The following is a 27,831-nucleotide window of genomic DNA, read 5'->3' on the forward strand; positions in this document are numbered from 1 at the left end:
TCTGGACCCACTCAAGCAGGTCCATGTCTTTCTTATGCTGGGGGCCTCAGAGATGAACATAGTACTTGAGGTGGGTCTAGCTTATGCTGGACATTTTGTCCAGAAGGATACTGTGAGAGACAGTATCAAAAACTTTGCTAAAATAAAAACCCCAAACATATCCACTGCATTCCCTGCATCCACTACACAGGTAAACATGTCATAAAAGGATGTTAAGTTAGTAAGGCATGCCTTTCCCTTCATGACCCCTTGTTGGCTTTGCCCAATGACTGCATTGTCTTTCAAGTGATTTTCAGTAACTCCCAGAATAATCTTCTCCATAATTTTACCAGGCACCAAAGTGAGACTGACAGGCCTGTAATTACCAGGGTCTTCTTTCTTGCCCTTCTTGCAAATTGGAATAACATTTCCTAGCTTCCAGTCGACTGAGACCTCTTCAGATTCCCAAGACTGTTGATAACTGAGAAAGGTCTTGTAATAACATGGGCAAACTCTTTCAGTATCCTGGGATGAATCACATCAGGCCCCATAGACTTAAGTGCATTCAGTTGCAGCAGCAAGTCCCATACAAGTTCCAGGTCAACTGGGAACTTCTCACTCCCCCAGTGACAGTTCTCCAACCCAGTGCTCAGGGCATCCCTGGCCCCATCATTGCTGTTAAAGACAGAGGTAAAGAAGGCATTAGATGTCTCTGCTTTATCTTCATCTCTATTTGTGAGGTGAGCAACCTTATCAAGTAATGGACCAATGTTTTATTTGTCCTCCTTTCGCTGTTAGCATACTTTAAAAAGCCTTTTTTGTTATCCACCACAGTACTGACCAGCTTCAACTGCAATTGAGCTTTGGCCCTACAAATTTTCTCCCTACAGTGGCGAACGGCATCTCTGTAGTCTTCCTCGGTAGCCTGACCTTGCTTCCAAAGTCCATGAGCTTTTTCTTACTAAGTGTGCTGGTTTTACATGTCAAACTGGGTAAAAAAAAATAATTTTGAGGGTTAATCCTTACCCTTTGTGTCCCTTATGCTCATCTAATGAAACTATGCCAGGGGATGGTCTTCTCTGACACTGTAATATCCACTGCTCTTTAAGCCAATAATTCAACAGTTTACTAGTGTCTCCTGAATCAAACGTCTTTAGAAAAGGATGTCAGTAACTTGCAAGTTACATGCCCAAATTCAATTATCCTAAAGAAACTAGCCTTCGAAGACACAACTGAACTAGCAAAGTGCTTAAATACATGTTTACAGTGCAGCAGCTCTAAAATGTTTTAAGAGTTTTTGGTTTACATTAGCCATCTTTTTTCTGGAGTTACACACTAGAGCAAGAGTTCCCAATCTTTTCGCAGCCAAACCTCATCTAAGAAAGTGGTATTTATTTAAAAACAGAGAGTTGTAAAGGAATACAAACATGTTACAGCGTCACAATTGAACCATCACTTGGTGAATGACATTACTATGTTAAAAACGAAAGCCAAGCTAGTCATTCTCAATGAACATGTTGGTACCAGCTCTGCGAAACGGTCCTGGAGGAAGGCAAGAGCTGTAACAGCTCATGGGAACCCCACAGCAACACATTGTGGAGACGGCGTCAAGGCCTTTGGTCACACGCCAGGCAATGACTGGAGGACGCTGCTGTGCCTCAGGGTGCCCTCCAGGGCCTTGGAGGAGAGGACAAGGTCCATACAGGTACTGACGTGGGCCACGCCTGTGAGCGTGTCCACCACTTAGTCCTGCCTGGGCTCTGACAGCTCTGGCAGCCTCGTGAGAGAAATGCAGTTCGGCCCTTCCTTCTCTTGCCGCCCAGCAGGGAACGCAGATGCAGAGCAGAGTGCCCTGTCGGGGCCGCCGCACTGCTGGGGCTCGTGGGCGAGGGACGCTGCCCGCCACGGGTCGGGGTGCGGGCCGGGCCCCCGGCCCTCGGGGGCGTGGGGGGAGGCCTCCCTCCCCGCGGGATCTGGGGCCACCCGGGCCTGCCCCGCGGCTCTGCCCGGCTCCCGCTCCGCCTCGGAGCCGCCGCGGATGCCCCCTCCGCCGCTGTCCCGCGGCCCCGGCCCGGGCGCGGCGGCCCCGGAACCCCAGGGGCGGCGCGGACGGCGGGCGGGGTCCGGCCCCGTTGCCGCCCGCCTGATGTCAGCGGGGCGGGCCCGGCCGGGCGCGGCGGTGCGGCTCGGGCGCCTGTGCCTCCGCCCGAAGCGGCGGTGCCGGCCCTGCTCGCCGGCTCCCGGCTGAGACCAGGTAAAGCGGGCCGGGCCGGGCCGGGCCGGGGCGGCGCCGTCGCCTCCCCCCGCCCGCGGCCGCTTCGCCCGTTGCGCTCCGCCGGGCGGAGACCGACCCGGGGAGCGGCCGGGGCAGCTCCGTGTGGTCCGCAGGGCGCGCGGCGCCGGCGGGAGCCGCGGGGCACCTCCCGCGGCGGGCCTCCCCCCGCGGCGGGGTCCTGGGGACGCTGGGGCGGCGCGGGGCCCGGCCAACCCCTCGGCCCGGCCTCGCCGCTGCGGGCCGCGGGCGCCGCGCGGGTCCCGTCCGGGCAGCTCCGGCGGCGGGTCGGCCGCCTGCGGCGGCGGCTCGGGGCGGGGCGGGTCGGGTCAGGGGGTGGGGGGTGGCGTGCGGCGCGGCGGCCTGGCCGCCTCACCGGCGGGGCGGAGCGGGTCTGCGGCCGCGCGTCGCGGGACAGGAGCACGGCCCGGGCACGGCGCGGGCGCGACGCGCCGTGCTCGCGGCCGCCCGGCGAGGCAGGCCGCAGGCGGCCGGGCGGGCTGCCGGCGGCGGCCGAGGTGTTCGAACGCGTCCCGCCGCCGTGAGGATGGATGCGGGCTCTCTGGCTCGCCGCGTCCAGGAGAGCTTGGGAGGCGCGGGCGCGGGCGGCTGCGTTGCGCTGCCGCTGCCCCGGGTCAGCTGCGGGCCCACGCAGGGACAGCTCTCGCGAAGCACGTGGCTCCCGGTGACCTTCAGTCGGTAGCCTGCCAGGCGTTCTTACTGGCCGCTGGACTCGTGGGCGCCGGGAATGGTGAATACTATGCAGTATTTATTCCCAAATGAGCAGAGCAGAGGATATTACACGCAGAAATTGGCCAGGTAGTTGCTAGATGTGTCTCCCGTGTAAATAATAACACTTGCAATACTGCAGTACAATCCTTAAACATAGATTTTCAGAGGCAAGTAGCATTCTTGCTCCTTCAGTGAGTTTAGCTACCTTCTTAGGTATCTTGGTTTAGGCATCTCATTCCCCCTTGAAATGAGGATCTGGAATTTGGTGCTTTTCATACGAGTACTATCCTGTTTGGAAGATGGGGCCTGGGGCTGCAACGGGACGCAGAGAAATGGATTCACAGTGGAAGAAATGAGAATGAGTACTAGGAGTCCTGTTTCTCAGTTTCCCATCCTAATTAGTAGACTATGTTGGAAAGGAGTATTCAGAACAAAATAAACTATAGCTTCAACTGTCCATTGCAAATTCTGTAAGATGCAACAAATTCAGAAAAAATACTCCAAATATGAAAAATCAGACAGCCTCCATATCTTCATTCATTGAAAGTCTGGTGCTGGACGTGTTTTCTTTGAAGGGAAAGGAAGCAAAGATTAATTTTGCTCTTTTATCCTCTTGGATAAAGGCGGCCACACCCTATTTGTAATTTATGGTGAGACTCAGAAAAAAAAGCAGTCTGCAAACTGAGGGAGTATATTTAGATAAAAAATTTGTACATTATAAAGAAAGCAGGCTGCTTTTTTCGTAGCTTAAAAAAAGATGGAAAAAAATGAGATGACAAATTTAATACAAAAAAATGTGTGGTCAGCTTTAAAATTCACACGCAGATTTGGCATCTACTAATTTGACTGCCTGGACTGAGCTCTCAATTTTGTCCTACCCAGGTTCATGCAGAAGTAGTGAATTGCAGAAAAATGAGACTGGAAGGGAATCCTGGAGATCATCTAGTCCAACTTCCTGTTTCAGACCAAGATCAACTATACCTGTTTGTTACTACTTTAAAAAAAAAGAAAGTCTTAACATTAGAGACTGCATAATCTTCAGAGCTTCATTAGCCTTACTTTTAAAATACTTTTGCTGATTGCTGTTTTGTATTACTTTCAATTAAACTTATTTGCAGTTCACATAAATGAATTTGCAGTTGTCCTCTAAACTGTGAATATAAAAACCACATTATCTGCCATCAACTTTTTTCTGTTTGAAGACTGTTATGATAGCCAATTTCTTTGCTATCTTCTCACCTGATGTAGCACTTAGCTTAGGCCTTGCCATTGTAGAATGCAAGAATTATTTCACATATCTAACATATATGCATACCATACATAAGTATAAGGCTTGCTGTTTGCACTTTTTTCTGTGGCAGCAGCATGACACTGACTCAGGATTAGTTTGTCAGGCACTGTGACCCCTCATTGCTTTATTTTACAGTAATGCCGTATAGCCTAGCAGCCCCATCCTGAGTTTGTGCAGTCAATTCTTTCCTTTTGTAGAATATTGTTCTTACCTGCATTGTAACTTGTCCATTTTTCAGACCATTTTTCAAAATTTTTCTTCTACTATTTACAGTCCCTCTCTGTTTCAGATTGCTTGTGGTTTTGTGGTGGGTTAGCCCTGGCTGGATGCCAGGTGCCCACCAAAGCCATTCTGTCACTCCCCCTGCCTCAGCTGGTCAGGGGAGAGAAAATATAACAAAGGGCTCATGGGTCGAGATAAGGACAGGGAGAGATCACTCAACCAATTACTGTCACGGGCAAAACAGACTCAACTTGGGGAAAATTAACTCAATTTATTGCCAATCAACCAGAGTAGGGTAATGAGAAATAAAACCAAATCTCAGAACACCTTCCCTCCACCCCTCACTTCTTCCTGGGCACAGCTTCACTGCCAGATTCTCTACATACCCCTCCCCAGCAGCGGCACGGGGGGACAGGGAATGGGGGTTACGGTCAGCTCATCACACGTTGTCTCTGCCACTTCATCCTCCTCAGGGGGAGGACTCATCACACTCTTCCCCTGCTCTGGCGTGGGGTCCCTCCCACGGGAGACGATTCTCCACAACCTTCTCCAGCATGGGTTCTTCTCGTGGGCTGCAGTTTTTCACGAACTGCTCCAGCATGGGTCTCTTCCACAGCGTGCAGTCCTTCAGGAGCACACTGCTCCAGCATGGGTTCCCCATGGGGTCACAAGTCCTGCTCTGTGGGCTCCTCTCTCCACAGATCCGCAGGTCCTGCCAGGAACCTGCTCCAGCACGGGGTTCCCATGGGGTCACAGCCTCCTTCGGGAACCCACCTGCTCCAGCGTGAGGTCCTCCACGGGCTGCAGGTGGATATCTGCTCCACCGTGGACCTCCCTGGGCTGCAGGGGGACAGCCTGCTTCACCAGGGTGAAGACCACGGGCTGCAGGGGAATCTTCGCTCCGGCGCCTGGAGCACCTCCTCCCCCTCCTTCTTCACTGACCTTGGTGTCTGCAGGGTTGTTTCTCTTACATGTTCTCACCCCTCTCTCTGGCTGCTGTTTCTGTGCCCACTGCAACTTTTTTTCCCTTCTTAAATATGTTGTCACAGAGGCGCTACTACTATTACTGATGGGCTTGGGCTTGGCCGGCAGCAGGTCATCTTGCAGCCAGCTGGTATTGGCTCTGTCGGACAGAGAAACTTCCAGCAGCTTCTCACTGAAGCCACCCCTATAACCCCCCTGCTACCAAAACCTTGCCACAGAAACCCAATACAGGGTTTAATAAGTGTACTCCTTATTTTGTGACCAAGGTGATTAAAGAAAACAGTGAACAGAATAGGAATAGCACATTGACGTTTGGAGCCTCACTCAAACATACTTGTTTTGACATAGAATCGATGATGATTACTTTCTGGAGATGGATATTCAACAGGTTTTTTACTTTTCTTACTAAAATTTCATCACAGCTATGCTTCCCTTGTTTGCGTATGAGAACTGCATACAGATACTGCTAAAAGTCTTCCTAAAGTTGTTACTCTGCCACTTTTCTTCTGTCCATAAGGCCTGTTGCTCTGACAAGAAATCAGATCGATGTTACGTGCCTTGTCTTTACAGATCTATGCTGGCTGCTAACTTTTCTCCTTGTTATCTTCTAGATAGAAACTGCTAATTTGTTTGATGATTTGTTAACAAAGTTTTCAAGGATTTGAAGGGAATTTTGAGAAGGAGTGACTGGCACATTTGCCACTTCTAGTCTCCTCATTATCCTCCATGAGTTTTGAAAGGTAACTGTTAACACTTCTAAGACAACATTTTTGGGAAAGAAGTCTAGACTTAACAGTTTTTAAAACATCTGGCTTTGATAAGCACTTTTTAACCTGTTTCAGCCTTTTTTCAAGGCTTAAATCTTGTCCTGTGTCATTATTGTTTAACTGAGCTAGCTGCCGTTTTCTGTTAACCATTTTAGAGAAGACCAATAAATGCTTCTGCCTTCTTGACATCAGTGTGACACTTCTTGACCCAGTAGTGGTCCCTTAGAAGAGCAGACCACAATTCTTAGGGTTGTTGTTTTCCTACTAGTTTGTCTATAGATCATTTTCTTGTTGCCCTTGATATCTCTGGCCTTTTAAATTTTTGTCCTTGTATGCTTCTGCTATTCTTTTATACTGATCCTTTAAGAAAGCTGATATAGTTCCAATTTCCTTGTTTCCTTTCCTCCGTTTTCTTGCTATACCTGAGTCAAATCACCTCCTATTACATTTCTCATCCTTTCTTTGCATTAACATAGTTTGCACTTGTGCCTTCAGTAAAGAAACTGCCATCTCTTTGTAATTCTTTTTGTGCCGCAAGGTCTTAACTTGCCAGTTATCTGTTCATTGATGTCTGCTCCTCAAAATCCATTCTTTGTTTTTCTGCTCTCTTACTTTCTTCCCAAAGATACATCATGCATGGCCAACGTCTGCTCACTTGCAGGTACTTCTTGTGTTATAAACACAATCATTTTGTCTTTTCTCCCCCCAGTTAGTTTTTGACTGTATCTATTGTAGAAACACCTTCAGACGAAGGACTTGGCTTAGGTAGCCATTTCAAACACTCTAATGAAGAGCAGGTATTCTCCAGGAGAAGCTAATAAAGAAGAGGTGCTGGCAGGATAGAAGTGTAAAAGAAGATGATATGAGGAAGAATATAGTTGTTTAATGTTCTGCCAATAAGGAGCTTATTCTTGCACGCTAAAGGGGAAGACAGTAGCCAGCTTGGAAACCCACTAGTAAGTCCAGCAAGGAGCAGTAGTGGAGTACCATAAACTTGCTTGAAAAAATAAGGGCTCATGCTCTACTTGTGCTTAGAAGGCAGCTTTACTTTCTATTTTGCTAAAAATAAAAAAAAAAAAAAAAAAAAGAGGAATTTTATATTTTATTTAATTTTGAGAGTAATCATAAAGGAAGACCATTTGAACTGCTTTCATTCCAATGGAAGCAGAATTCTGCTTGAAGGGAATTGAACAAACTGCAAGAGCCTCTTCTAAAACTACTGAGATGCTTTAGGATCATAGACTGCCAACTGTCCCATCAGGATCCCAGTCTCCTTTTCAGTTCCCTGGGATAAAATACTTTGTGAACATGAAATCTGGCTTGTCCAGATGGCTAGCAAAAGCCTATGAACAACTTCATCTTTCAAAAAGAAGGATTTAGTAATCATAGGCCTCGTGGTGTTCTTTGGCATTGGGGCAAATTTCAGACAATATTTGAAGTTGTATTTTTGAAACTAGTATACCAGAAGAACTTTTCAATAATACATCTTAATATGTGCTAAAGGAGCATCTTATGGGAGCTGAACAACCAACCACTAAAGCATGCTTCCTGTGTAGGAGTTGTAAATATTTATAGCCTGTTTAATGTTCTTAACACGCATGTGCAAACTTGGATTTCACATTACACACAAAATTTGTTAACACAAACTCGTATTTACAGTGTTTCACTATGTACAACCTTTTGTCTATAACTTTGCGTAACAACAGTTTCTCCCAGGCCAGGTACGTTTTTTCACTCTCTTGCGTTTTTGGTTCTACAACAGGTTTTTGAATAAAATATATAGAATTCTCATCTATAAAATACAGAGAGGTGCAGAAGTTAAAAAAGAGAACTTGCAAAATCGGACATGAGTTAGTCTATTCAAACTAAGTAGTTTTTAGGCAAAAAGTTTAATGCTGAAGCACGACAATACTGTCACCGTTTGTGCCCAAGGCTTCCTCAGTGGCTGCCGCTTATTAATATAAACACAGGGAAGTGGATCAGATTTCACTTTCCTATGGTACCTAGGAATTCCCACGCACGACTGATTGCCCGGGACAAGCGGCGGTCGGTGCCGGTGCCGTTCTGTACGCCTGGCGCCGGTGGGGAACCCCCCGGCCTGCCTGCTGCGCCGGTCGCGAACTCGCTGTATTCGCCCTCGGACGAGCCCAGCCGCGGCCCCACGCCCCGAAGCTCCCGACGCCGGCCGGGGCGGGGCGGGGGGCGGGGCACGGCGCTGCTGTCTCTCCCCGGCTCCTCACGGAGAGGCCGAGCGGGCGCCTGCCTTCGCTGAAGGGAGCGGGGGGCGGGGCAGCGCCAGACCCGCCGCTGTTACCGCTCCGTGGGCGGTGCCCGGCGCGCACCGCTCGCTCCCCGGCCCCGGCCCCGCCCCGCCGAGCGCGCGGGACCCGCCAGGCGGCGCCTGGGGCGGCGTCTCCCTGGTAACGGCGCCGGCGGGGCGGGGCGTGTCGCGCGCCGCCAATCGGCGCGCTACAAGATGGCGGCCGCGGGAAGCGTGGCGCCGTGTGGCGGGGGGGCGGCGTAGGGCCGCGGCCGGTGCTCCGCTGGGCGTCCCGCCTCCCGCGGCTGTCCCGCATGGAGCGCGGCGGCAGCGGCAGTAGCCAGCTGGACCCCGGCTTCTCGCAGCGGGACACGCCCCGCCTGATCGTGGAGGACTCGCAGCCCGAGAGCGCGGGCGCGGAGGAGGACGCGGAGCAGGCCTGCCTCGGCGTGCTGGCCCGCCGGCTGCCGGCCCGGCGGAGCCCGAGCCCCGTGCTGGTGAGCGCCCGGCGCGGGGGCGGTGCGGCCCGGCCCGGCCCTGCCCGGCCCGGCCCTGCCCTGCCCTGCCCTGACGCGGCCCGTGCGTCTGTCTTGCAGGAGATCGTCTGTGGTCCTGCCGGCAGCCGGGCGGCCCGGGAGCGACCCGCAGGTAAGAGCCGGGCGCGGGGCAGCGGCGCGCCCGGGGGTCGCAGCCGCCCTAACAGTGCTGTGCTTGTAGAGCCGATGGAGAGCCCTGCCCGCCCGGACGCCGCCGGCCCGCGGGGCCGCGCCGCTGAGGAGGTGCCACCGCCCGGCGGAGAGAGCAGGTGCGTGGGCCAGGACCGCGGGAGCCTCCCCTGCGAGGCCGAGGCGCGCCGGCTCTCGGCCGCCGCCTCCTGGGCCCCTCTCGCCCTGTAGAGCCGCGGTCGCGCCGAGGACGGACTTAAAACGCGGGCTCGGTGCTGGCTGCGGCCGCGCCAGGCCCGGTGCAGCGCCGCGGGCGCTGGAGCCCGGCCCGGCCCGGCTCGGGGGGCGCGGTTCGGAGGGCTTGGGAGCGCCTGGCCGGGTGCTGCAGCTGCGAAGCAACCCCTCGGAACGCAAGTCGGTTGTAAGAAGGCAGCCTGCAGGAACCCCGGCTCGATGCGAGCAAGTCTTTTTGTTGCAGTGCCCTGGGAAAGGCAGGAGAAGGAGGTGAAGGTGGTGTTGAGGACTCTGCTACTTTGCCGTGTGTAGAAGGTAACTTCTCCATTTTGGGTCTCTTCTTCGGGCTGCGAATCTGTCAACCATCTGTGTAGTTTTTCAGTTCAGCTGCCTTGCTTGTCTCACCAGGGATAGTTGCGGTGATAACGGGTTGGATTGGTGTCTTCTTCCAGAAGTGGATCTGTATGCTTTGTTGTTTTGGGGGTGGGGTGGGGTGGGTAAGGGTGACTTCATATCATTGTTAACAAGGATCTTGGAGACAGGAAATGGCTTGGAAGAGCCATGGATGCATTGTGACCATTAGGAGATGAAGCCTTTTCATGGCGAAGAACTCCTGGCATAATGGTTGTTGTCATCAAGGGACTTTCAGGCACGGGCTATGTATTATCAGGATTGTTTTCTCATCACAGAATCCAAATCTGCTGCAGTACCAAATGGTGTTACGTAAGACCTTGCTGATTAACACTGGTTTCTGAGTTAATGGCCACTGTCTGTGTTCTGTTACCGTATTTTTAATTAGCGGAGCAGAGATCCAAGTCTGTTTGTTTATTCAGAGTTTCAGCAATAGCCTAAATATTTTTCTTGTTAGAGGGTGTATCTTTTACCCTTGTAAAGTGATAGATGGCTCTGATTTTTTTTTTTTATATATATATTAATTATGGATGTTTGATGTTAGATACAGGCATGTCACAGCCGCATTTCGGAGCTCTAGAGCTCTCGCAGAGCCAGGACTTTGAGAGTGACTTTGTGCCCAATGAAGGAGATGTTAGGCATCAGTTTCACCCTGGAGCTGCTGTCCCTTCTTCCAGACTTGTGAAGAATGATACTAAAGATGGTATGTGAAAGTGATCTTACATGTCCATTTCTTGCTCTGTCAATTCTCTCTGGTTTCTTTAAGTTACAGATTTTATGCTTCTTTGACAGGACATACAGTATTGGTAGTTTTCAAAAATGAGTTCAAAGCTCATTGGCAGTTGAAAAGAATTTTGCCTTCTCTTTCCTTTGGGCTAGTTCATTTGTTTTCTTGTAGCTGTCCAAGTGCTGTCATGGATTCTTGCACCTCTCTTTTCTAATTTGTTTCCAGAATATTCAGACAATCTGATACTGAATTCCCTCCCTGGTAAAAACCTCATCCTGTCTGTTGTTGTTGTTATTATTGATAGTTCAAGATTACTTTTATTTCATACAAAGCGTGTCTTGATATTTGCGTAATTTGCAGAACTACACTTTCTTCTCTTTGTATGTTATTCCAGGTGACCAAGTAACAAATTTTTTTTTTTTTCCTCTCTCTTGCTAGAGCTGCATGGGGACAGCACGGAAACTGTCTCCAGCACAGAAGCACATACTGCTTTGGAAGGCCAGTCAGAGAAGTCTGAAAGGTAAAACAGACCATGTTCTATGTAGATCTCTTGCTGACATTATGGAAGTTGACTTGTGTCTTTTTTACTAGTTTTTTTTAGGTGTAGGAGAGTTCAGCTTCCAGGCAAAAGAGAAAACTGAAGGGAAAGATGAAGTGCTGATTAGACATTTTTGTAGCAGTGGTGATGAAGTGCTTTCACTGTTCCTAGCTTGAGAAAAGATGTGGTGTCAGACTCTTATACACAAAGATATCAATAGGTTTATTTTTAAGGGAGAGTGCACTGGGTAATAAGATACAGTAATAACTTTCTTAAATGACTGGAATATATTTAAAGTAATACTTCAGTTTAAGTCACAGAAGTTATTTCAAGATAACTTATTCACTGCAGTACAGACTTTGGCCTCAGGCCAAAGAGGCAAAGTGGTGGCTATTCCAGGATGCTTTTGAGTATTTGTTATTGTAAGCTTTATACTTTTAATTATTTAGATGTGAAACTTCAGTTTGTTGAAAACTCTCTATATATCTTTTATGCTGGATAGAATAATATTTAGCTCATCTTGTATTGTCATATTCTGCCACAAAATAATATTAAAAAGGAGTTGGAACAAAATTCCTAGAATCCACATTGAATGGAAGTCAGTAGAACAATCTGCATTCCACTTAAGCATTACTTAGATTGGTAGAAAACTTAAAAAAAACAATTCTGAAAACATGAGTTGTCAAGCATGAATATGTCATTTTGTCAGGATTTTTTTCTTTTTTTCTGTGGTATACACAAGTGAATACCTTTCATCTGTGCTGATAAATTTTCTTTATGGTGTTGCAGTATTACTTCATACTTCAAATTTCTCAGGTCAGTGACTGTGTCTTGCTTTTCTAGAACTCTGCAGGAAGCAGAAGAGCATACTAGGAAACAAATGCCTGTCTGTGACCCCACTAAAACTGAGCTATCCCTTGATTCTGGCCACGAGGAGTCTGATACCTTGTCAACTCAGGAAGAGATGTTTCCTGAGAATAATGCAACAGGTAACAATAGGCCAGCAGAGCCAAAGTGTCCATCCCAGAGGTCATGATAATGATCATCCCTACTTGATCCTTTTAAGCATGTAGTGTTTTAGAGTGCAGAGTACCGTGAGTATTTTTCATGTAATAGCTGCTAAAATTGAGAACGCTTTGGAAATGAAAGGCCACAGCCTCTTTCATTGTACTATGGAGCAATGTCTAAATGTCACTGTGTTAGAACAGTTGCACTGGCTTGTTAAATACATTTAATTTCCTTTCATTCTGTGCCCCTTGAAGAACAAACCAAAAATACCCCTTTTATCTCTTCTGAAACAAGCAGCAATCATGCTGACCGTTTGTAGTGACTCAATCTAAAGTGTGGATAAGTAGTGTAGGCAAATATTGTAGTATTACTTATGCTGGGTAACTCTGGCAAAACATTCCACCTTACGCCTCTGAATTGGCCTTCCTGTTTGGGATGGGACAGGATCCTGCAATCAAAATCTTCGTATCACAATTTTGGTCAACCTTATTTGTCATCTAGGTTAATCTTCCTTCCCTGTAAGAGAAGAGATTACAGGAAATAGGATCAGGAGAGAGGTCATCGCTGCATGTCTTGCTAGGAGGATGTCTATGTCTGGTTTTGGTATCCACAACTGAAAGGCTAATAAAGAAGTACAAAGGTTCTTAACAATCTTAATAGTGAAGGGCCCAGAAAATAAAGTTTTGAAAGGCAATTTTGTCACAGTTTGTAAAGTATGAGCTAAATGAAGTCTCACTTAATGCTTTTCAATTAGTTTTAATTTGTGCACAACTGTCTAAACCAGTATGATCTTGTGCATGATCTCTCTGTATCCAGAAGTTTCAATAACAACCTCCTACTTGCACTGAGTCAGTCAATGCAAAGTGTCTTTTCTTGTAAGAACCTTGCCTGTATTTGCATTCTAGCACTGGATCAAATGAGCTGATATTGCAGCCATTGGGGGTTTTTCTTTTAAAATTCCCAAGTAGGAAGACTTGTATAGTCTGGCCTGATTAAAAATCTATTCTATATCTATAGGTGTGAACTTATCTTTTTAATCTTAACTATATTATGCTCACATTTCACATACTGAACTTTCATGTGCAGTCCTTCTCCAGCTCTGTGTGAAAATCAGCTTGTCCTTGCCTACCTGAGAAGTGACTGTGCAGTAGTGTGAATATCATTCCTCAGAATTTTCTGATCAACTTCGTTATTGGCCAAATTTCTAATCTTACTTCCTTTTGTTCAAAACTGCTGCAGGGAGTGGCTGTCCAATAACCAGGGTGGAAGAGCGAAGTTCTCTGGCGTGCACCCCTGCCCGCAGTCTGCAACTCCTGCAGCTCTCTGGACAGGGATCCCTTGTACAGGAGAGTCAGCCCATGTAAGCAAAAAATCCCCAAACTATTGCAATAGCTTAATTGCAGTAGTGCATTTTCACTACTCTCTTATTTATTCAAGGACTTGTGCTTGATTTTAAGCAATCAATGTTTTAATTTTGCACTATGAGAGGAGCATGGGTTTATTTTGCAGTGAAATGAACTAATGATGCCCATGTCGTCAATAGCCATTTCTCAAGTCTCTTGCAAGTGAACACCTGACACTTTCCTTTTATGAGAAGACTCCTATTGTGACAAGCTGGAGCTACATTTGGGGAGAAGTTAATTCATTTTCTAGTGATGTATGATTGTCTTTTCCATGTTTACTTTTCTTGGTCTGCAGTGTCTCTTCAGGCCTAGTTATTCCTCCTCCTGTTGCCTTTGAATCCGGTGCTCTTGTCCCCAGCAGTCCTACTGAACAGGGGCAAGCAAAAGGTAAAATTTTCTGCATACTGGTTTGTGGTCATGTTTAGGTGCTCTGTGGTTTAGTCTGACCATGCAGCCTTTTCAAAACCTGCTAAAATTATATTTAAAGAATGAAGCAGGATTGAGAACACTGAAAGAGATAGATGAAGGAAAGTCTGTATTTGTGACTCAGATGTTGATGTGCTGTTGCTATTTCCTGCATAGCTATCATAATAAAATTAGTACTGTCAGTTAGCTCCCCTTCACTTGAAAGATGGGGAATACTTTGTATGGGATACAGATTGCTGCTTACAATTGTCTTCCTTTCTTAGGGACAAGCCATTCTTGCTACAGGCAGATATTTGTATTAAGTATATACCATTAGGGCAATAGAGAGGGCAGAGGAGAACTGCATCGTAACAGTTATTTTACCTTAACTTGGATGACTTGCACAATATTTTAAAAAGCTTTCCTACGTGTGTATTCTAGAACACCATGCCAAAAGAGGGATTGTTATATATATGATACCTTGGTTCTTAAATATTTTTCTCTAAGCACCCATTTGCCACCAGGGATAAGATACCCATCCATGCAGACTTCTAGTATGATACAAAATCATCATTCCTTCTTGTGAGATTCCTGTCACAGAATGTGAAATACTTTTAGACTAGATATTTTATTAGCCAGGGTCTGAATTTGTTTGCATTTTAATAAAGATAGCAAAAGGGAAGAAAAAAACAAAACAAAACAAAAAAAAAACCCTCAGAAATGCTTTTTATAGATTTTGGATACCTTTTTCTAATTGTAGTGAGTTCTAGACCTGTAGCAAAATAGTTATATGAATTCTTAACAAAACACTTTCTCCCCCCCTTAAATTCAAGGATATGGATGTTTGTGTTAATTTCTTCACAGCCCCCCCCCCCCCCCCCCCCCAAAAAAAAAAAAAAAAAAAAAGAAGAATTTACCTGGAGAGACTTTAGATTCACCCATTAAAGTATGAGAAAGTTGCATATGCCACTGAAGATGAGTCTTGCAACAGAATGTTGGAAACTTTGGGTACAACACAAGAATTTGCTGGTTATGTATTTTCTGCTCTTTCAAACCAGATGAACAGAAAGATCTGTCTATCCCTGCAGAACGAAGAGAGCTGATGCAGAAGCAGAGAGAAGATATGCTAGTGGAGATGGCCATCCCATGTATCCCACCAGGACCTCTTGTCCTGCCACAGGCTTCAACTCCAGTGTCCCAGAGTGCCCCAACCTTCTTTCCTGGGTCTTTGCCTATACCATCACAACCAGAGTTCTCTCATGTAAGGGTTCATGTAGATATCTTTTCTGAGGCTTTTATATGGCTGTTGCAGAAAATGTGTGTTTGAGTCGGCCTCTATGCTTCTGTGTTGAGTTTCCCTACTAAGCCGGTTCTCATGAGCTTCCCTGTTCCCACCAGGCACAGTTATATGTGGATCACACTGTGTGGCAATTTATCCTGCAGAGAAAATGTGGAACAGCTTAAGAGGGCATAGTGACTTACTGAACATAGAATTTGTTGTCTTTTTTAATCTATGCTAGAAACCTTTTTTTGTGTGTGGTTTTTTTTCTTTCTCTCTTTGAAAGGCTGCTGCTTTCTGATGCTGAACTGGGCGTCCTGCATCTCAAACTGTGTCATAAACCTGACTTTTGTCAGGATAGACCTTAGGATCATTTGTCATGGAGAAAGTGAAGCTATTTTGTAATAAAGCATTTGTATTCTCCCACAAGGCTAGAATTAATTTACTGCTTTTTTCAAGTTGCTTATTCTTATTATCTGTTGTTTCCTTTGTGCTTTTTTGATCTCTGGAAGTTATTATTCAAAGGGATTTAACAGACAGTTGGTGGCTTTATAGCTTAATATTACAAATTTCATCAACTTAAGGCAGAAAATAAAGGTTGTACTAGAGACTTCAGTAGTCAAAGCAGGGCTTCTCCTTAGCTGAAAGTGGCTTTCATGCTAATATATTGGATTTCTCCAGATAATGTTTCCAGAACCTTTGGCTGTTTCACTAAAAATAGCTACTAATTTGCCATACTTGACCTGTACTTCATGATTTGGTAGTGTGAGAGGTGTACCAAGGATTGTGTCTGACTTTGCCACAGAGGTACTAAAAAGTGATGGGTGGTGATAATTTTTCTCAGCAAGAATGGGCAATTATGACTCATAAATGGGGGGGGGGATGTTTTGTGTGTGTTTTTTGTTGGTTTTTTTTAACCTGTAGTTTTGTGCTGAGCTTGCTCTGCTCCATATTTCAGTGTAGTGTTCTAGGAATAACAAATGGTCCTACTTGGCATGCCCTGATGCTCCATGTCCCACTTTTTTAATTTTAGGATATTTTTGTTCCAACTCAGAGCCCAGAGGAGAAGCATGAAGGAGAAGAAAAAGCTGCTGCTTTAACCCATTTATACTTACCAGGAGATGTCTCTCGATCCATAAATGCTTTGTCAAAGATGTCTACAGGTGACTCTGTGTCACAGCCTTCCGAGTCCTGTAAGCTGATGCTTTCTGCAAGTGAATGTAGCCAGCCCACAAATACAGAGGTCAGTTCAGGCTCTCTAAACTTGGGCCAAGATGGTGAAACCACACAGGTGGAGATGATTTCTGAATGCAAGGCTTCAGACTTGAGACTCTGTTCTGAGGAGAATGACAACATAAAACTGAGGCTGGATGCAGGTGATCAAGCCCTTTCTGAAAACTGTGAAGAATTAAAAAAGGAGGATTTACAGACTGCAGGAAGGCCTGTAATGCAGTTAGTTAGTGCAGATGTAGCAGGAGATGGGTCATTAGCCCCTACAGCTCATCGGGAGATAGAATGTATTTCTGGAAGTCAGGCTGCTACAGATCAGTCTGGTCTGCCCGAGATTTTGTCCTACACTCAAGGTAGAGAAGCACAGTCTGAGGATTATCCATTGGAAGAGACTTCTGAACCTGAGGCAGTTCCTGAGACTCAGTGTGAAGAACAAGAAGAAAAGCTGCAAGTAAGAGAAAAGCAAATAAATGAAGATGAGTCCCTTGTTAATATAACGCTTTCTCAGAGGTTTATTCTTGGAAGGGAAGTACAGTGCCATGAAGGTATGGAAGTGGAATTTGCTGATGGTTCTTGTAAAAATAGCAAAAATCTGTCTGATCAGGCCCAAGAATTAGAAAAGATTGAACCAGAAAGCCGGGGAAAAGAAACTTCAAAAGGTTGTACTTTTGGCACTGGAGAGGCAAAGGGCATGGATAAACTGACCTTTAAGGCTGCTTCAGAAAACATGCCAAAGCTCAATAAAGTTTTATCTAAGCCTTCTGTAGGGGACTTACTGGAACAGCACAACAATTTGTTTCCTAAGTTAAAGAGTGACATTCCATCGGAAGTGGCACTGTGTGCCAAAAAACATCCAGATGGTTCAGAATTAGGACAGATAATGATAATAAGGAATCAGCCACCACTTCAAGAGAGCGGGGTTGGCATGCTGGTGACTCAGCAGGAGAATCAGGTGCCAAAGAATATGGAGGATACTGTTACGACAAGGAATCTGGAGCAAGAAGAGCAGATGCAGCCGCAAGAAGAGCAGATGCAGCCGCAAGAAGAGGCTACTGCTAAATCCCCCAGTCCTTCCAGTGGTAAGTGAATTTAGGTTAGTACTTCATGGGTATATTTTGAATAATGTGAAGGACAGCTGTATACAATCCTCAGCGTTTTCTGGGAGCACTGATCTTGGATGCGTGTTGAACAGTGTCTCTTAAGAGCAGCACTACAAGTTACTGTGCTACGTGCATAACATGTCTTTACTTTTTTCCTCTTTGTCACACGAGTGCAGGCAAGAATAAGGTAATTCTTGTTCCTAACACTCTCGCTGGTTTGTGGCAGAAATGCAGAGCAACTTTGAAAACTCAGAATGTTGTGACCTTCGCAATGCTCAGGGATGTTTGTAACTTCCCTCTGCCCCCTGAAGCAACAACAGTAGCGTCCTTGAAGGGAGAAGGGTGTGTGGTAGTCTATACCTCTCATAGGTCTTCTCACTCTTTTTTTTTTTTCTTCCCTCCCTTTCTTATTTTCAGAGGAGAATTTTGTTTGTGGGGGTGTATAGAGCAGCTTTGAGCTAGAAACTAATACAGCAAATTTATCTTGAGATTATTTTAAAGTAGAATGGCTTTTCACTTGCATGTAAGCAGTGGCTCGGCAGGTATTGTCATGATGAGTTGAAATTCCTTTAACATGCAGTTGTGTAGTTACACAAGAAATGTGGGATGCTATACCTGAGTTTTGTGAAGCTTTTGCCTTAGTTGGCTTCATTTTAAAACAGAGTTCTGTATTCCTCAAATGAGAAAGCAATAGAAAGCAAAGTTTTACTAGAGCTTTTTCTTGAATTGTACACGTTTTTGAGATCTAAGTAATCTGTCATTAAACTGCGGGATCAGAGAGTGAGATGTTTTCCTCCCTCTTATGATGAAGGTAGGTGATTTCCAGTCTCCTGAAGTGAGTGATTATGAAAGTTGAGGGTCTGAAAACATTAGTTGTCAATAGGTGATGGTTGTCTTTACATGTCCTGAACAGACTGGTATGTTAGTAGAGGTTTATTTAACTCTCTTCACTGATTTGCTAGGTAGTTTATGCTCTGTGAATTATCTCAGTCCTTAAGTTAGAGTACAATGGAAGATCAATAGAATTGTGTAGCGCTATTAGAATAAAATTAGATGTCTAGCAGGGAAGATGTTTGTGAACCATCTGATAGGTTAAGATTGACCAATCTGTGATTTTGATTTGTGGAACCCACAAAGCTGTGGGCTAGACAGAATTTCTCTTACTACTCAAAGATCATGATATTGTTATACAGCCTTATAGTCTGTTCTGTAGAGCTTTGTTCAAGTGATAATGCTTTCTAGCTTTTCGTTTTGAGAAATTAGTGTAAGATACACTGCTTAAAAACCATTTCCTAACACTCAAGTCTTCTTTTTCCTTTTACATACTCAGTTGATAATGGTCTGAATAATTTTCTATTCTTTGTCAGTGAGGGACATCTCTCATTTTCTCTGCCATTTTATGTTTGGGTTTTTTCAAGAGCTGTACACTTCTTCAACACTTCTTCAAAACTTCTCTCGTCAGTCTCACGAGTCCAGTATTTTTTGTTACTGTTTTCTGAACTACTTGTAAATTTTTCCAGTTACAAATTGATCCTTACTGCCATTTATGGCGGCTTTGGCTGTTTCTTCCCGAAAGCCTTCTGAGCTCGTTCTTATGTGGTTCCCTCCCCTTTTCTTCAGTTCTTGTGACCTTGAACCGTGCTGACTTCTGGAACATGTGATCCTGTTTGGAAAGGTCAAAATGGCAGATTTCAAAAAGGAACAAGATGAAGAGCTTTCTTCTTTGTGTCTGAACAGAAGTAGGTGAGATGACTTTGAAGTGCTAGATGGAGACTTGGATGAAAAGGGATTGAGTGTAATACTTGCGTGTTTTTAATACCAAATTTGCTGACAAGTTTGAGAAAGATAACCATTGAATAGTATGGAAATGGCTGGTGAGAAGAAACTAAAGATAACTAAAAAATAGGATGAAGGTAGTATCTTGCGTTGTAAGATAAGAATGACGGGTAAATACCGATACCTGTAGAAGTTAGATTACAGTGAGGTGTGGAAAAGAGATATGAATGCTTATGCAGGTCATCAGTTTTTAGAGGGACTTCCAGCAAAATATAATAGCAGTTTTCAACCTAGACTTTGCTATAAGTGTTGGTTGACCTATTTTAAAATGAAATAAAGCTCAAATTATTTTCAAGGCGTATGGATCCTTGTGGCCCTAGATTTTTAACATCACTGACATCTGACAACAACTTCTGCAGTGGTTACTTTATTTTGAGCTAAGTATGTGTTTAGTCATGTAAAAATTCCCATGCTTTAGGGGTTCTGGTATCTTCTTTGTTTAGATTTAAAAACTCCACTTTCCCAATAACGTAGTCATATGAATTAAACTGTATTGTTGAGGACTTCTTAATATACCAGCTATCGTAGCAATTTAATTGATGTAACTTTTGAACCTGTTCTCCTGAATGCGGCAGGACCAGTAAGATGCTAGGGAGCTTTTTTGGTTTTGCGTTCTTTAACATCCCATAACTAGTGACCATGACTTTCTTTTGGAATGTTACAGCAAACTGCTTTGTTGTTGAGCATGAAAGTAGAGCATTTCAGCTGGCCAGAAATGCAAGGATTTTACTTTTTTTTAGTGCATTCTCTGACAGTGGAGTCTTTGTTGGCTTGGGGAACTGCTTGCGAAGCAAGTAACATGCTGGAGGCAATTCGGTGGGTTGTTCTGCAATCAAGACAGTAGTGTCATCAATTTCAGATTTAAGTTCTTAATTTTTGGTATTTAGATGTGTCTTAGCAACATCTTATCTAAAGTTTGGAGGCTGCCTCCCTAATGATATTTAGGGAAAGCTTTGTATATTGTTTAAGTGTTACAATTGAATCATGCTGTATTTTTTCAAATTAGAATATAAAAAAGCGTCTAACAGATTTTGGAGACTGCACACAAAATCTGAATCATCAGGGTTTGAGGTATTCTGTGGACCAAGAAGACCACCCTCTTTGTTAGAGTTGGGTTATTCTGTTGCCATTTAATGTGGGGTTTTTTTGTTGGGTTTTTTTGGTGGGGGGGGGTGGTGGTGTCATTGCTGGGGTGGGTTTTTTTAGTCATTCCTGTTCGGTGGCTTGCAGTAGGTCATTGTGCCTTTAACTCTGAACTAAAAACTGAAAATCATGGTGTCTCTGAATTGAGGTACTACAACAGTCAGAAGAACAGCTATACTGCATCAGTCTAGCTTGGTATACAAGTTCCCCCAATATTGAATAGCAGATGCATACGGGTGAATATAAGGGCAAAAATGCAATGGGGACATACTTCTGAAGAAGTTGCTCTTTAATCATCAAGAAAAGTATGGTTTAGGAACATGCTGAGTCTGAAGTGATGTCTTTGTTTTTTGATATCTTGGGTAGTTGTGTTTTTCTCCCTTTCCATGGAATTTCTGTTTGTGGTTTTTTTGAACCTCTGTAAACTTTTAGGCTTCAGAGCTTCCTGCAGTATGAAGTTTGACAGATTAAATTACATACTGGGTAAAAAACCAATTGTATTTCATCAGGTGTTAGTTTAATTTGATGCCCCCTAATTCTGAAAAGTTTAAAATCTGAAAACTTAAATTTTATGTAGGAACTTGGATATGGAAAGAATGAAGGAACATGAGGTTAGTATCAGAAAATCTATCTACCTTCTAGTAAGTCTATTAGGGAAGTGCAAAGATTGCAGGAGCTCAAGCATTATTTGCATGAAGTTGAATGATGAAGTTTTAGATACTGTATTCTTAATTTCCTTTAACCGAAAGAAGAAAAAAAGCTTTATTATATAGCAAATAATGATTTGAGGAGATCTGGTCAAAATACTGGTTAGGAAGTTCAAAGGTGTTCTGATCCCTTTGGATTTTGTGATCTCAAATTGACTTTTCTGTGAACAAGTCCAGGGCACTTGGTATGCCGGGACTGCATGTTTCTTAAGAAAATTTGCCATAGTCAAGAGAACAGTACTGATATTTGAATTTAAGAACGGTATAGGTTTTATTAAATAATATGTTTGGCAGTACACTGCTGAAATGATGAAAAATAAAGATGAGTAGCTGTAGTTGCATAATAAGGTTGAATGTTATGTTCCACTTCAGTATGGCCTTTCACAGAGTTCACAATCCAAAACTTCCTTTGTAAGAGAGTGTGAACAAAGTTGCATTTAACTTGAGGTAACATTTCCCTAGCTATGTTGTACTTGAAATGTTTTTTTTTCTTAGATAAATCTGAATGCAACTTAAACACATCACACTTGGCTGGATTTACTTTTGAAAGAGAGAAATAAGCTACTGTTTGGAGAAAGCGAACTCAGAAATTAATGCTGGTGGTTATGCTTTGTGCATTTGTATTGCATTAAAGGGCTGATCAGTGTTAGAGATTTCGGGCTTTTCAGATGTTCTGCCTGCTGTTTTCAGACTCATGAAGCATGGTGGAAAAGTATGTAGAGTGATATTTGTTCTCTTATCATTGCTCAGTCCTTAAGGTGTGAAGAACTTTAGAGCATCCCTCTTCTCTTAAAGCAGCTTTGTTTTTATAATAGTTATTTCCAACAGGAGTCTAATCCCTTACCAACAGATTATGAAGCATACATCAGTAAGCACAAGCTTTGGGTGAGGATTCGAAGGACCTTGGAGAAGAGTCCAAGAAGCAGGAGTAGAAACTGGATGGTGAGGTTTCAGGGGTGTCTTTGTTTTTGAAGTTTCCTTGAATAAGGTAGTAACTGTTTAGTTACTCTACTAAAAAATGCTCAAAGGCTAGAACATAATACCATATAGGGATATGGAAAAGAATCTTACTCACTGAAGTCTGTTTCTAGGACTCTATGGAATTTATGGAAGTTGTGGCTGCCCGTGAAGTCTTTTTTGTAGATTGTAGAATTTTGTACATACAAAACCTTATTCAGAAAGTTCTCTTTTTACTAGTAGTATAAAATAAAGAAGAAACAGATAAGCAGTGAAGTTAACATAGTTACGATAAAGTTTAAGCCTACCAGGTTAAATAAAAAGTTAATATTTTTATTAAAATAATGAAAAGTTGTGTTGTCAAGGTCTTAAATCTTTTTAACATTGCCTCAGGCCTGGCTAGAGTCGTGATTCTTAGTCTGGAAGACTTCTGGAAGTAAAGTTGTTTCTTACTTTCTAATGGGGTCCTTTTGACATGTGACATCTAGATATGAATTACCAGAGAAAAATGTATGTAATGAAGTTTTTGTCCTGTCTATTAAATAGTTGTGCTAGTGAGTTAAGAACAGAGCTAAGAAAGAGCTTTTTGAAAGATAAAGAACAAGTTCTTAAATAGAAGGCATGGTGTTCTTTGGGGTGGTGGTGGTTTTTTTGTTTGTTTGTTTTTGTTGGTTTTTTTCCCCTCACTTCTGTATGTACAGAAAATAGAGTGGCCATCCACTATTACTAGCCTTCTCTGTAGATCTCTGTAGATGTTATGATGCCACAGCAGAGGTGCCACATCCTGTGTAGAGGTAATGGGTAGGAGAGAAGAACTAGAGCAGAGGGAGCTGTGCTTGCACTGCTTGAGAGCTGCAGGCTGGCTGTCCATGTAGTAGTGGTGTGCAAGAACCGTCACAGTATGCAGAAAAGGCGGTGGGACTTACCTTTTCATCTGGAAGAGAAGAGGATGATAGCTCTGCTTCACTTAGTTTGATGCAGAGTTGGGAGATTTCTTTGTCCCCTTCTATTATGAGGGTGCAGTTTTGTGCTATTCTGGTAGTTGCTTGCCATCTGCACTGTGCTAGAAACATCTGACTCTCCCTGTGAAAGCATTACCCAAGCAAATGAAATTTTTTATAGCTTAGCATTAGCAAAATGAGAGAGACAAAGCGGGCAAAAGTAAGACCCAATCTTTTGATGCTGATAGGTAAAATGAAATGTTATAGGATGATGGTCTTAAGAACATAAGAAAAGTTTGTGGAGAGAATTAACCTTTTTTCATTGTTACAACAGTTGATGCAGTTATGTGAAAGCAATTAAGCTTTCAGGCATACACATTTTTTTCAGGTCTTGTGAGTGTGAAAGCTTGTTTGTTTTCTTTAATGATATCTGCTGGTTTAATAACTAGATTATCTCTTATTAAAATGCAGGCTGATCATTTCTTCATAAATTGTTTTAATCATTTGTTATTAGCCTGCCAACTGTGGATTTGTAGGCTAGAAGGGATTGTGGTAGCTAAATCGGATCAAAATTCACTTTGAGTTTTTAAAGACTTAAGTTCTTAAATTAAAACACTGTTTAGACAGAAATCTGCTATAGGTGATGATATGACAGGCATTCCTAAGTTGTTTGTGAGGAATGGTTGTCCTTGAGATATGTGGTGTACTCATGAAGAGTGAGTACCATTGCACTCTGAAATAACCTACCTGCTGCAAAAATACACTGAAGTCCTTAGATTCATCTCAAGGATGTTGCAATTGCTGAACCATGTGTTTAAAGCTTGTGACAGCAGGGCAGGTGGTGGTTTTCAAAGTTTTCAAATTGACAATAGATAGGTTTTCACTGGTCAATTTTTTTTCTGTGAGGGGATTATGTCTTTGTCATGTATTTATGGCTTCATTTGCCACAAGGTAAGTCTGTAAATCATATGTCAGCATCTTGTGTAACTGAAGAATGATGCACTGCTGCTGGCTATAATGAAAAGTTGTATCTGTGTATCTAGTGCTAGCTCTTGAATTTAAGTAACTTGTATTTGTGTTCTTATCTTAACTAACAGTTTTCTAATACTGTTTAGTTTTGGCTCTGTTTTTTTGGATGTTTTTTGTTTTGTTTTTTGTTTGTTTGTTTTTTTAATACATGCTTCTTAAAATTCAGGAGTTACATAAATTGTGACTTGCATTATTTGAGTAGTATCTCGAATGAAATCCAAAGAACAAATACAGTTTTAGGGAAAAGGAAGGATAGTGACAAAGATGATGAAAACCTATTTTGACTTCAGTGTGGACAGGAAATGGTTACTCTGTTAGTTTTGTTAAACACTTCTATGCAATTTGGAAAGAATGCAGCCTGCAAATTACTGATATGTGTTGTTGAAGGTTTGGAAATAAATGGCATGGGTGAGGCAAAAGGAAGGAGCATTTTACTAGGTTTCAAATTTATTTTATCTGTTAAATCCTGCAAGATCCACACATGGTATATCCACCAAGGTATGGTTTCCCTTATGGGACAGGCTACCTCAGCCAATAGACCCTGCAGAGCCTTTATGCTGGAGACTGCACAAGAAGGGGCAGAAGTATTGGAGAGGACAGGAGGATGGGGCCAGCCCTTCTGGTGGCAGCCTGCAGCTGGTTATTAAAGTGCGGTATCTGTTACTTCTCAAAGCTTACTTGCCAGGCAAGTTTCTGCTGTCATCTTCTAGCCCTTAATTGACTGCTGCTGATTGTTTGAGCTCATAGGCGGCTATCTGAAGTGTATCTGCTGACCTCTTATCCAAGGAAGTTTGATGATAAAACATCATTCTGTGTAAGTTTCAGGTTATTAATTCAGGCAACACATAGCTCTGCCAATTCATTTCTATCCTAATCTTCATTTCTGTTTCTGGCCTCATCTCCCTTTTCTGTGGAAAATCCTGAGCATTTTTGAAGCAAAGCTGCATTCTGTGAAAGTCCTATTCATGCCACTTTTATCTAGCACCTGGGGACAGCTGCATCAAGTTCATCACAGCCCAGATTTTCACCAAGATTTTCCACACAAAAGGTGAGGAAGATCAGTTAGAGCAGCTGTCCTGAAACCTATAACTGTTCAGTGGGGTGTTTTGTACAGGAGAGCACCAGGGTTACACTTTTCCCCATTTCCACAGCACAGTGAACCTGTGCTTTTGGTATTTGAACCAAAGTAACCCCCTGAAATGACTAATCCTGTCACTCTCTGTCTTTTAGGAACCCCGTTTCATTTTACTTTGCCGAAGGAGGGTGATGTCATTCAGCCCTTGACCAGCATAACGCCACCTCTCATTGGCCAACTTAAAATGGGACCCAGAAGACATAGCACGCCAATTGGTGAGTTTGTCCTGAATGGCTCTGTTCTGCAGTGAAAGCCTATTTGGAAGCTTTTGATTCTTGATGTAGAATCTGATGGGATAACTCAAACTTAGCTTGGCAGAAAACATTGCTGCTCTATGGGGAGGGCTCATCCCTTTTCCACACTTTCCTTGGTGTGTTCTTTCCTCAGTCTCTAGTGAAGGTGTTTGCTCCCTGAGTATGGGGTGATATGGAACATACCTACCGTGCACTAATGGCGTTCCTGCATACAACTCCATTAAAGAATGCAAAAGACCCCTCTCAGTAGTAAAAGAGCTTAGACTAAAAGAAGATTGTTCCCAGTGTTCATCATCTTTTAGCAGGACTTTCTCTGCTAGGTTCACAAAACAACACCCTGCATTTGCTGGATGAAAGTGTGTATTTCTGCTTGGGTAGTGGTAAAGTATTCTGTCAAAAGCTAAGGATGATACCTGTGCTACAGAACTTTCATGCTTCAGAACTCTATATAGGAATTTCTACTGCTGCACTATTGCTAATAATGCATGCAGTGAAGCATCTTCAAAATAGAACTGGGACCTGAACCCCAACAGTGTGAATAACAGTAGCTACTTTTTGGTTTACTTTTTTTTTTGTTTTCCTATTTTTCAGTGGATGATAGTTGCCCAGACAGCACTATAGCAACTAGTGATGTTACAGCAGAGGGCACAATGGGGACCAACAATGTCACTGTGGAAAGTGCAATGGCATCAGCAGATGTGTCAGAAGTGTGCGAGAAAGGAGATTCTCCTGTGGTTCCTGAGGCTGATGCAAAACTCTCTCTGCGAATGAACCTCGTTACCCCTGAGAATGATGGGAGTGAGGATTCCATGCCGTTCAGCTTGGAAAGTAAGAGGGTGAAACCTTGAAACACACAGGTCCTGCTAGATCTTAGCCCTAACTCAAAACCTCTTTGTGGCATTTTCCGAGACAGTCTCTGAGTCTCTGTAGTTTTTCTCATTTTATTTTTTGGGTAGCGTCACTTAAATTTGTTTCTCTGTTTCTGCAATGCTCTAAGCAGGGATGGAGTGAGAGGAGAGGTCTCTTGTGAGGAAAGGTATTTCCAGCAGACTAAAAATTGTGATGTATAGTGACGTCACAGGACAGGAACTGGAGTTTGATTATATTGGGAGGGAAAAGATTTTAAAAAGTATCATCTGGAAAAAACATTTGACAGCATTTTAATCAGAACAGGGATATTCAGTCTAACAGTCTAAAACTTGTAGAAATTCAGGTCTGTGATGAGACGTTGGGCAGGGAGGCCTGGGCACCCTTTGTCCAGCACCACTCAACCTCTCTCTTTGCTGAGCCTGGGGGGCTGGGAATGGGCAGGAGAGTCTGTTCAGGTGACACTAAAATCATCCTTCCCTTCCTTCTTGTTTTAGAGCCTACAGCCAGTGACAGGAAAGATGGATCCTCTGCTGCTGCTGGGGCTGCTGCCAGGTAACTGGATTTGTTGGTGTGTAGAGTTAATACAAAGGTCCGGGTAGATCCTTTTTCCACTGGTTACCAGCAGCAGGGGGGAAAAAAAAAAGTAAAATGAGACACAGAAGCAGGGGACACTTTCAGCAGTAGCTGTGATGTTAGCTCTTGCAGCAGGTTTTAAGTACATAGGCAAGGTGGGTGCCCCACCTGCTCTTTCCCTACAGGATTTGTGCTTCCTACTAATGTCAGCATTTTGCCCCCTTCTGACTGTAGTCAAAGCAGAAATTCACATCTTGTGCAGTCCAGAATGGAAGTCTGCCCTATCTACCTCTTAAATACATGGTTTTCTGCTTTCCTTACTGTGCATTTTTCTGCAAAGAATCTCTGAGGAGTGCTGAAAGAGAATTCTCTTTTTGATAGGAAGCTGATAGAAACATAACCAGGTCACCAATACACTGAAATCAGTTTAACATCTTGACCAAAACAGAAGTTACTCCCTTGGTCTTTTGATTTGTATGTATCTATCTTATCTCACATTTAATGCCTAGCATTGCTTGATTTTAGCTTTTGGTGAGTATGATTTGTAAGCACTAATAAGAATCGGAGTCAGAAGATGGTGATGTGTGGTCATCTGAGTGAAGTATAATGGTTTGAAATAGTGAGAAAACTTTGAAATAAACTCAGTATCTCTTGTCACAGGATTGCATGCTGGATGGTAATCATGCCTTAGTGCTGAGGATGAGTGGCAGTTGTTCCTCACTGGTTGAGGATGGGTTACCTTTGTAGCCATAGGTTAAACTTGATCTCTCAGGATGTGCTTTGACTGTCATGAAAATCCTGAGAAGTAAGTCATAAATGGTCTAACTGTGTCCCCTGGTGGGTACCAGAGGTAGTAGATGGTGAAACTCCTGATGGCAC

The 27,831-nt window shown here is 43.8% G+C and overlaps 1 protein-coding gene across 8 annotated transcripts in view; it reads left to right on the top strand.

Moving 5' to 3' along the window:
- Positions 1 to 8,657: 8,657 nt before the first annotated feature.
- The window catches only part of TP53BP1 (tumor protein p53 binding protein 1), a 31,658-nt gene continuing 12,484 nt past the window's right edge, over positions 8,658 to 27,831 (top strand). For 2 of the 8 annotated variants that reach the window (XM_049813032.1, XM_049813037.1), the window contains exons 1-13: positions 8,658 to 9,004; positions 9,104 to 9,312; positions 9,651 to 9,721; positions 10,362 to 10,520; positions 10,983 to 11,064; positions 11,926 to 12,071; positions 13,330 to 13,450; positions 13,789 to 13,880; positions 14,957 to 15,159; positions 16,211 to 17,486; positions 25,351 to 25,470; positions 26,101 to 26,337; positions 26,874 to 26,931. In XM_049813032.1, coding sequence (XP_049668989.1) covers positions 8,822 to 9,004; positions 9,104 to 9,312; positions 9,651 to 9,721; positions 10,362 to 10,520; positions 10,983 to 11,064; positions 11,926 to 12,071; positions 13,330 to 13,450; positions 13,789 to 13,880; positions 14,957 to 15,159; positions 16,211 to 17,486; positions 25,351 to 25,470; positions 26,101 to 26,337; positions 26,874 to 26,931 — 2,957 coding nt within the window. In that variant the 5' untranslated portion in view covers positions 8,658 to 8,821. Of the gene's footprint in view, positions 9,005 to 9,103; positions 9,313 to 9,650; positions 9,722 to 10,361; positions 10,521 to 10,982; positions 11,065 to 11,925; positions 12,072 to 13,329; positions 13,451 to 13,788; positions 13,881 to 14,956; positions 15,160 to 16,210; positions 17,487 to 19,127; positions 19,251 to 25,350; positions 25,471 to 26,100; positions 26,338 to 26,873; positions 26,932 to 27,831 lie in introns of those variants that run through there. The other 6 variants (XM_049813034.1, XM_049813035.1, XM_049813033.1 and 3 more) reach the window with 6 other exon arrangements.

Source organism: Accipiter gentilis, chromosome 10 (assembly GCF_929443795.1).
Source record: "Accipiter gentilis chromosome 10, bAccGen1.1, whole genome shotgun sequence".
In the NCBI taxonomy this organism is placed as follows: Eukaryota; Metazoa; Chordata; class Aves; order Accipitriformes; family Accipitridae; genus Astur; species Astur gentilis.